This window comes from Austrofundulus limnaeus, unplaced genomic scaffold (assembly GCF_001266775.1).
Source record: "Austrofundulus limnaeus strain Quisiro unplaced genomic scaffold, Austrofundulus_limnaeus-1.0 Scaffold169, whole genome shotgun sequence".
NCBI lineage: Eukaryota > Metazoa > Chordata > Actinopteri > Cyprinodontiformes > Rivulidae > Austrofundulus > Austrofundulus limnaeus.
In genome coordinates, this window is record NW_013952571.1 from 625,603 (window position 1) to 636,131 (window position 10,529).

The 10,529-nt window shown below is 38.7% G+C and overlaps 1 protein-coding gene across 1 annotated transcript in view; it reads right to left on the reverse strand.

Moving 5' to 3' along the window:
- Positions 1 to 520: 520 nt before the first annotated feature.
- Positions 521 to 10,529, reverse strand: part of zcchc4 (zinc finger, CCHC domain containing 4) — a gene marked incomplete at its 3' end in the record, with an annotated part of 21,104 nt that continues 11,095 nt past the window's right edge. Inside the window, 8 exon segments of the mRNA XM_014017477.1 lie at positions 521 to 585; positions 664 to 811; positions 899 to 950; positions 1,076 to 1,151; positions 5,127 to 5,248; positions 5,847 to 5,947; positions 7,105 to 7,255; positions 7,327 to 7,399. Coding sequence (XP_013872931.1) covers positions 521 to 585; positions 664 to 811; positions 899 to 950; positions 1,076 to 1,151; positions 5,127 to 5,248; positions 5,847 to 5,947; positions 7,105 to 7,255; positions 7,327 to 7,399 — 788 coding nt within the window.

Sequence of the window (10,529 nt, forward strand, 5' to 3'; positions counted from 1 at the left end):
AGCACTGAGCTAATACAAGGCGATATAGCGTCAGTGTCAGCGCAAAGGCTAACAGGCGAAGCTGAGGTTCTTCTTCCATGAAGCAGCTCTGTTGTCCTCCATCCATATTTTCAGTTCCAGGCTGAGTCATTTCTACCTTCTCCTCTCTGTCAACGCTCTCTGGTTTCATTTAAAAGAGTCGATCATCAGATATTGTCCAAGATTAACCTTCAGGGTGGATWTAGCTCGCTAGCAGCCTCGCACCGAGGACCTATCCACGTCATCATTTACCCAGAATGCTTWGTGTGTACATAAATTGGCTCCGTCCATGTTAAAATATATATTTTAAAATGTACAAAACTAAACAGCCTACAGTATTTCTATAGTCTTTATTTTACAGTTAAAATATATGTTTATCAAATAAAGTATAATGTTACAACTAATCAGGATCCCTTTAAAGAGAAATACTCAAGAGGTAAATAACAGCTWTCAATCAACAGCATGCAAGCTGAGGTCAGAGAGGTTCAAAGAGCTGCTCCAGTCTTCTTCTTGGCTTTATGCTTGAGAGAGGCATGATGGGAACGTTTCTTGGCTTTGGCCCCATACCTGGAGGAGCACAGCACCAAGAAGTTCAGATGTGCAGGTGTGGATTTCCTGCTGACTGACAGGATGGTTCTGACTCACCCCTTCTTCCTGGCAGCGTCTTTGACCAGGCAGGACTTTCGTTTGTGCTGCAGGCTGCCGCAGTTGAAGCATCCCTCCTCCTCCTCACCTCGCCCGCACGGGTGGTCAGGGAGAGCACAGCGGCCRCAGGACTGACAGTGTTTCCATGCTGGGGGGGTACCAGTTTTACACATTTGTAAACAAAAACCCGTCAGAGCTCAAATGTATTCACAGATCTGATGTGAACTGTCCTTACATGGCTTCACACATTTCTCACATGATGAGCAGTGCTTCCATTCTCGGCCATCCTGCACTCACAAACAAACATCGCCACTTTATTTTATTATTACTGCATGTTTAACATATTATCATTTWATCTTATTACTGCATTTATAAAGTYAGAAAATACAATGTGAGGGCAGCAGCTTCATACCTTGGATGGACAGATGTTACATTTAGAACARTGTTTGTTCAGGTAACACACATATCTCTCACACACACAGCAAAACCTGCCCAGAGAAACAACAAATAAATATGCATCTAATATAAATTACTGAAGAAACTATAAAAACCATTTTTGTACAAACATCAGCATGAATTTAATCAAAATGATATCACTTGTATACTTCTTCACCTGATTTACGTGGCTGTTTCTGAACCTGCTGATAATGAAATCTGTCAAAAATAATAATAAACCCTGTAAATATAACAAAAAAGGGTTCATTTTTCAAGCAAGAAAGTTTTATTCTATGGATTTCCTGTCTGTTTGTTTTGTTGAAAAACATTATTTACTACATCTTTTGGAAATGGTTAGGTTAGGGTATTGTAACATACAAGATATCCAGAAAGTGTCAGCATTGTCTAATTTTTCTGCATTATGTTACACATTTATTCCAAAACGTCATTTGAAAAAAATCATATTTCACATTATTCTAAAATGAAAAATAAATAAATACATGAATAAATGTTGACAATTTTGCTAATTTATTCAAACTATTATTTCATATAAATATATGCAATTATGTCCATATCTATTTGGACACTGACAGTTTGTTTGTTTACTTGTTTACTGAAACATATTCAGGCTATATTAATGGACATGGACATAAAGTCCAGACATTCAGCTGTCATTTGAGGGTCTCCACATTAAAGTTGGATGAAGGGTTTATGAGCTCAGCTCCTTAAAATGTGCCACTTTGATTTTAAAGGGACCAAAAGTAATTGGACAATTGACTCAAAGGCTATTTCATTGGCAGTTGTGGGTAATCCTTAGTTATGTCCTTCTTACTGAAGCAGATAAAAGGCCTTAAGTTAATTTGAGGTGTGCTGCTTGCATTTGGAAGACCAGTATCAATATCCAAATCTACCATAAAGAGAAGGCTGCATGAAAGTAAATACAGAGGGTTCACTGCATGGTGCAAGCTGCTCAGAAGGCTCAAGAATAAAAAGGCTAGACTGGACTTTGTTAAAAATAAACATGTAAAAAAAGCCAGCACAGTTCTAGAAGAACATTCTTTGACAGATGAAACCAAGATCAACCTCTACCAGAATGATGGAAAGAGAAAAGTATGGTGAAGGTGTGGTACAGMTCATGATCCAAAGCACCACATCATCTGTAAAACACAGCAGAGCAGTGTGATGGCTTAGGCATGCATGGCTGCCAGTGGCACTGGGTCACTAGTGTTTATTGATGATGTGACACAGGACAGAAGCAGCCGGATGAATTCTGAGGTATTCAGAGCCATACTGTGTGCTCAGATCAGACAAATGCAGCCAAACTGACTGGTTGTCGTTTCATACTGCAGATGGACAAAGAGCCAAAACATAAAGCCAAAACAACCCAGGAGTTTATTAAAGCAAAGAAGTGGAATATTCTTGAATGGCCAAGTCAGTCACCTGATCTCAACWCAACTGAGCATTTCACTTGTTAAAGACTAAACTTCAGACAGAAAGACCCACAAACAAACAGCCACAGTGAAGGCCTGGCAGAGCATTAAAAAGGAGGAAACACAGCGTCTGGTGACRTCCATGAGTTCAAGACTTCAGGCATTATCAACGAAGGGTTTTCAACCAAGTACTAGAAATGAACATTTTATTTACAATTATTTCATTTGTTTAATTACTTTTGAGTTTCTGAAATGAAGGGATTGTGTTTAAAAGATGCTTTAGTTCCTCACATTTCTATGAATCATTTTGTTCAACYCACTGAATTAAAGCTGAGAGTCTGAACTTCAACTGCATCTGAAAGGCTTTGTTCATAATTCAATGTGTAGAGAACCAAAATTAGAAAAATGTCTCTGTCCAAACAGATATGGACCTAACTGTTAGTGTTCCAATTCAGTTTACACTGATATTCCCTCAAATGTTTCTTCATCCTGATTAATGTCTATCTTCAGATTAAACAACTAGAATTAAGAAAAAAAAGTAAATAAATAAATAAACTTTTGGATGCATTAGAAGGAAAATTACTTTGTTTTCCCAAAGACTGCAACAAAATTAAAATGGAGTCAATTTTTCAAAATTGAAATGTGAACCTTTTAAAGGTAAAGGCCCTTAAAGTGTTCATWTTAGGGATGCACAATATATCATGAATGTATGTATCATCATTGCGATACTCATATTCTAAAGGACTGCTTGGAGTGCAATTATTGCTAACAAAATGTATTTGAAGAGTTCTGAAATTGTATTTTTCATGTTAATGCAATATTTAGCAAGTAGGACTGAGTCTCACAGCAGCAAAAGCTCACACCACTCACAAATGACATGGCCAAAAAAATATGCTTAAAGGGATCCATGATTAGTTAGTACATTAGACTTTATTTGATACACATATGTTTTTACTGTAAAATAAAGACTGTAAAAATACTGTACGCTGTTTAGTTTTTATCATTTTTAAATTGAAMGTTTAAAAATATATTACACGGATGGGGTCATTGTATTTACATACAAAGCATTCTGGGTAAATGATGACGTGGATAGGTCCTCGGTGCAAGGCTGCTAGTGAGCTATATCCACCCTGAAGGTTAATCTTGGACAATATCTGATGATCGACTCTTTTAAATGAAACCAGAGAGCGTTGACAGAGAGGAGAAGGTAGAAATGATTCAGCCTGGAACTGAAAATATGGATTCATGGATGAAGAACCTCAGCTTAGCCTGTTAGCTTTAGCATTAGCCCCGATGCTATCACCATATATATGTATTAGCTCAGTGCTACACATTCTCCTCTCATCACTGAGGTCCTCCATCCACATGACAGAGAGGGGAACACAAAAATGACTCAGCTGAAAATATGGATGGAGGACCTCAGTTTAGCTTGTTTGTCGTGCTAGCACTGAGCTAATACATATAAGGCAATATAGCGTCGGCGCTAGCGCAAAGGCTAACAGGCTAAGCTGAGGTTCTTCTTCCATGAAGCAGCTCTGTTGTCCTCCATCYATATTTTCAGTTCCAGGCTGAGTCATTTCTACCTTCTCCTCTCTGTCAACGCTCTCTGGTTTCATTTAAAAAAGTCGATCATCAGATATTGTCCAAGATTAACCTTCAGGGTGGATATAGCTCGCTCACATCGAGGACCTATCTACATCATCATTTACCCAGAATGCTTTGTGTGTAGATAAAATGGTCCCGTCCGTGTAATATATTTTTAAACTTTTAGTTAAAAAAWTTACAAAACTAAACAKCCTACAGTATTTTTACAGTCTTCATTTTACAGTTAAATTATATGTTTATTAAATAAAGTCTAATGTTACAACTAATCAGGGATACCTTTAAGGTCACAGAGTAGGAGGTTCAGATTAGAAAGTGAAGAAAAAAAAGACATATTTTGCACCTGATATAGTCATCACAATCACTCCAAACATTCCAAACATTATCACCATTGCAAGATTTGCTAATATCATGCAGCACTACTTCATATTTTTAAAAAGTCTTTTAAAATGTTATGTTTTATTTCAGGCTGAGATAGACTGACTGTTGTGGACAAAGTACTATTATTGAGCAGTGATATAAGGTCTAAGACCCCCAAAGGAACATGAACGTATAAAGTTAAATTAATGGTCATGAAGGTAAACTAATGATCATACAGTTAAATTAATGGTCATAGAATTAAAGGGCAACACAAATGTTAAATAAAAGAATAAAAACATATTTGATATTAATTAAAACAATGATTGACTCATCAAAAAGATTTTGACAGACTAGTCTTTCACTGAATTAATCTTTAGATGCAGCGGTAATGTTTTTAAGAAGTTCTTGTAGAAATGTTTTATCTTGTTTTTATGATTGATGAACAGATATTTGGTTAATTAGCTTTTATCTGGGGAAAGGTCTTGCATTAGCTCCACCTGAACTGCAGTTTGATCTGAATAGTTTTAGTGTTGTGGAGCTCAATAAGTGAATCATGTAGAGCCTAAACTGGTATTCTGGACTCTTACTAAGTTCTACTGTTCTGGTTGTGAAGTGATGCAGTGGGTGTACTGGTACCTGTAGCCCTCCTCTTCAGGGAGAACCATGTGTTTGGGTGAAATGTTGGTGAAAAGTCTGACAGGAGATTGCCTCCTGCCCATCTTCCCATGTTTATACAGAGGATGGTTGTCATAGTCCACCTGGTTTGACATCAAATAGATTGAATCATGAATGCATAAAACAGTGTAATAACAGAATAAAAAACTTTATTTAGCTGTCAGGAAACATGGCTTCAGCAGGATGATTAATTAAGTAATAACCTAAGTAACAAAGGTCACATTGAGCCAATAAATAAAATGTATTAATGTACCTGGTGGACCTAACAGTTTCAGACACCAGGCAACAACTCTGCTCAGTGTCCTTAAAGGGAAAGATCAGATATTTTTTAAGTAGGACAAATCTTTCCATTGGTCATCATCAGTCCAGAAGCTGATGAGTGTACAGGTTTGTTTGGGCTTTTATTTTAAAGGAAGATGGTCAGACAGGGCAATATTCATTCTAACAACTTTAAAATCCTTCTATGTTTAAATATCTTATCAGATGGCTGCCCAGCCTGAGCCTGGTTCTGGTTCTGGTGGGGGTTTCTATCAGTTCAAAGTTGTTTCTTTCCACTGCTGAGAAAATTAGAATGTTGAMAGTCGGTTTGAACTGGAGACCTATTGATTTTGGAGAAATATTGGTATGTTATGTGACCCCTACTACAGATTGTTCTAATGATGAACAGGGTCCTGCTGGTACCTGGTAGTCCAACATGGTGAAAGACGGGAGACACTCCAGGATGCGAGACTCAAAGAAGTAGGGAAAGATCCAAATCATAGCCATCTGGACGTTCCTGTCACCTGAACACACACAGGTAAGACAAGTGAAAGAGCATGTTAAAAGCTGAGTGAGCTCTGCAGTTGTCAGGGAACAGTCCTGACCCTCTTTTATCCAATCAGCTCAAGTTTCCAACACATCAGATTGGGTTTCAGGACACTTACCCCCCACCTTCAGTAATTAGTACTGTCAACCAAGGGTTTCAGCTGATGCTGTATTAGTAGGCAAATAGACACTTGATTTCTAAAGATTTACAGTGTTTATGATCAAAATCAGGATATTTGTTGTTACTGTTTAAAAAAATGCTTCACTAATTTTATTCAAGATTACATTTTGTACAGTTCATTCAAATRATACACTGATAAGGTTTTTGTTCGTTAGAATTTGACAAAATGCAATTACTGCAAACATTTTAATCAAAACACTATCTGCCTATTTTCTCCACATACTGTACCTCTTTGGCACTTAATCCTCAGTTCAATATGAGTCATATATTCCAACTAGGGATGCACGATATATTGGCAATGATATCGGTATCGGCCGATATTGGCCATTTTTTTTAGAATATCGGTATCGGTCTGATATGTAAAACTGGGCCAATATTAATGTCCGATAGTGATTTCCCACTKTTTTGCTTTGTGTTTCTGTTTCTGGAGGGGAGATGGTTGGTTGAGCAGCATCTGTTTGATCATGATAGTGATATTGATGCTGTGCAGCCAGGAATAACTGAAGTAGGAGCCATGTAAGAGGTCTGGTTGTTTATTTATGGTACCAAAAAAAGACCCAAGTGTGTTTGTGCGTATAAGTATAATATAATTTGAGTGTTTGTGTAATATTGGTAAATATCAGTTATCAGCCAGAACAGCAATAATTATATCGGATATCGATATCTGCTGAAATTTTCATWTCGGTGCATCCCTAATTCCAACTTAAATTTGTGGAGGTTAAGTGTCCTATTTAGCTTGACCATGCATGTGTTGTGTTGTTGCAAGAGTACACYAGTTTAAAACTGTTAGAAATTAATAAAATGTATCTGTAGAACCTCATTCTAATAATGTCTCAGTCAAAAGGCCCAGGACTCAGTTTGACCCAAGGACAGCAGGAAGGTTAAATGTCTTAACCACAGAAAGAAAACTTTTGATCAAAAGCAAAGAGATGGTTTAAATAAAAAGCCGCTGACCAGAGTTCTGAAGCTTCGCCCAGGTCCGTGATATCAGAGAGAAGCTGTTGGCCAGAGGTTTCACCAGACCTCCAAACGGAGGGTCAGCCACCATCACCACCTCCTCCCTGTCCGCCTCCTTCAGGAAGGCCTCTAGGACTGCACTGGAGGTCTGACAAGACACAACCCTCCATCATCCTGAGCTCAACCAGAACCTTTACTTCCAGTCAAGCAAGGTCTCACCTGTCCATCAAAGAAGTGATGGTTGAACATGTTGTAGTGACAGAACTCCTCTGGGCTGTAGAACTGGGCGTACCTGAAACACACATCAGGTTCATATGATTTTAACTCACGATTTTAGGGAACAGGTCTAGAAAACAAGTTTGAGCTGATCTACCAAAAACACACGCTCCTCAGGTTGTGTGTGCAGGCTGCAGCTTGTAACACAGGAAGACTCCCTCTCTGCACACATTCTTAATAAAACCCAGCAGGGAYGCACACAGACAGCTCAGGTAAGACAATATTATCTGATTATCAGATTTAAAAACATTTAATCTGTTTATTCCTGATTTTATATGTGGTTTCTCTGCAGCAGGAAGTGAACAGATTGTTTGACATGAATCTGTTGAAGCTAAAGAAGTTTAATGTGTCCAACATTAATGAATAACACTCAGAGAAGTTGGACCTTTTTGCAGATTCAGTGTACAAAAAAATTATTCCTGTAAACTTTAATCTGAAGAGGCAAAATTAAGACWTTTCCTAAACCTGAGAAACTGGTTTCTTCACCTGAAACGAGAAAAGCAAAACTACAAATATTTTAAAGAATCTAAATGATGAAATGACCCGAGTAGATGTTTAACGTGTTCGTGTTCAGTTCRTGAGAAATGGCAGAAAAACAGAGGATGCGCTTCCATCGCCCTCTGCTGGTCTGATCAGTCTACTGCAGGCTGGGTTGAACTTCACTCCTCTGGACTCCAACACCGACGAGGTTGTTCAACCTTTCCCTCGATCACCCAAACTACAGAGGAAGTCAAACAAAGCCACTCCGCTCTCTCTGGTAAACGTTACTATCAGCTTAGATTGGCTTTATAACTTTCTTCTCTAAAACTTTCCAGTCTACTAATGCATAAACTGTAGGGGAGTAACAGTRCATGCATTTTTACAGTGATGATGATCACCTCTCCCAGAACAGTCAGCCATCAGTACACACTGCTTAGCTGAAAAAAAAGGTCACACTCTAATATTTGGTTGGACCACCTTTAGCTTTGATTACAGCACACATTCACTGTAGCATAGTTTGGATAAGATTCTGCGATGTCACAAGATTTATTTCCATCCAGTGTTGCATTCATTTTTCACCAAGATCTTTCATTGATGATGGTAGAGTCCGACCTTCTCCAGCACCTCCCAAAGATTCTCAGTGGACTCTGTGGAGTCAATCCATGTGTGAAAATGATGTCTCATGCTCCCTGAACCACGCTTTCACARTWMSAGCCCCATGAATCCTATAATTATCATACTGGAATATGGCCCTTTTGCAAGTGCAGCCTAGGCCTGAAGGCAACCTATTGTACATATTTTCGTTATTAATATCCCTGACATCAAGGTTTATTTTCTCACACCAGCACTCAGTCAAGTGTGTGTTTCATTTTTTTTGTTTGTTGCTTTAATGTGTTTTTCAGTTGCTTTTTATTTTTCATGAAAGCAGGGTTGATGTACTGAAGCATTTAGTTAATCTGTTAGTAATATTATCTGAATCTATTCCATGGCCTGTGAGCTCTTTTCTACAGATACAAAAACACAGTAAAGTATGACTTTTTTATTTTATAGTGATGACAAACCCTACCTGCCACCATACCCCCCCCCACCCTTCAAACAAAGGTCTTTGGGATCTCTGCTTCTAGAAGAGTTATGGTTTTTTGCTTGTGGTTAGCCCACACTGAACCGGGACCCTCGGACAGCCCGTTACCCCCCTTATAATCTATAAAACAAGAGCAAAAGTTAAAGCTGTCATTGGCTCATTATGGTCACCCTGGTAACCACATACCTGTGTCTGTCACTCCCTGGCAGCACTCTCAATAAGATGCACACAAACCCAGAATAGAAAGCAAACTTGATGAAACTCAGAGGACAAGTTCAGACCTGTCTGTTCATCAGAATGAAATATTTATCGACTCCCCCCCCCCCTCCCTCTCTCTCTCTCTCTCTCTGAACTCTCTCTCTCTCTCTCTCTCTCTCTCTCTCTCTCTCTCTCTCTCTCTCTCTCTCTCTCTGAATAAAGTGTACTCACAAACAAACAACTCAGAATAGTCGGCTACAAAACATGACTCAGCTGATTTCACTTACTTATTACAAACTAAGGTTACAAAGAGGTAGATGTTGGGTAGTGAATGATGCATATTAAGTGGTTATTTTTGAAACAAATAATATAAATATACAGAAATACTCTAACCAAAAACTTTTACAGATTTAAGTTGTGATACAAAAGATGTCTTCTTCAACAGGAGCAAATCTGCAGACGTATGGAGGAGCTGAAAGCTGAGAAAGCCAGAAGCCAGGCCCGAGTCCAATCTCTGAAGAAACACAAAGCAGATCTGTCTGTAAGTACTGAACCGGGCAGTACCAGTACTCACTGCAGCTGTACTGGTGTCAGACCGTTAACTAGAACTGATCCTCTCATAGCAGACCRTGGAGGCGATGAAGCAGCAGGTTCGAGAGTACTTTGAGAGCATGCAGCGTGTCCTGCAGCAGGATGAGCACACCGTCCTGGACTTTCTGGAGCTGGACCTCAAAAGAACAAAGACCAGGCTGGACCAGGTTCTGAAGAACTGGACGAACCACCAAGAACAAGTGTCAAAAAGCATCAGCAGCCTGCAGGAAGCAGTGAGCAGGAGTCCTACAGCAGAGGAACGTGGGACAGTATGATTCTAGTGCAGCAGATAATTGAATATTTTAGCAAAGTCTTTCCCATGTGGATAATAGCACCAAACTTGGCACAGATATTCCCAGAAGCTTTCTTTTGAGGAAAAAAACATTTTCCAAGCTGGCTGCAATTGTTGCAGAAAATTATTTTTTGTGCTAAATTTACCAATTAGATGAATGTGCTTGATGTCAAATCACCATCATCAATGTAAGATCTTGGCAATAAAATAATGCAACACTGGATGGAAATAAATCTTGAGACATTGCAGAAGTTTATAGAAACAACGCCAGAGAATGTATGCCGCAATCAAAGATAAAGACGGTCCAACAAAATATTAGAGTGTGACCATTTTTTTTGGGCCAAGCAATGTATAAAAGAACAGACATTGGGCCTCATGCAAGAACCGTTCGTACGCACAGATTTGTTCTTAAGTTGTGCGTACGAGTGATTTAGGAGAATTTGTGGCATTCACCAATGTTTTCGTATTCTAAGATTTTTTTCAGATTTTATTTTATTTTATTTT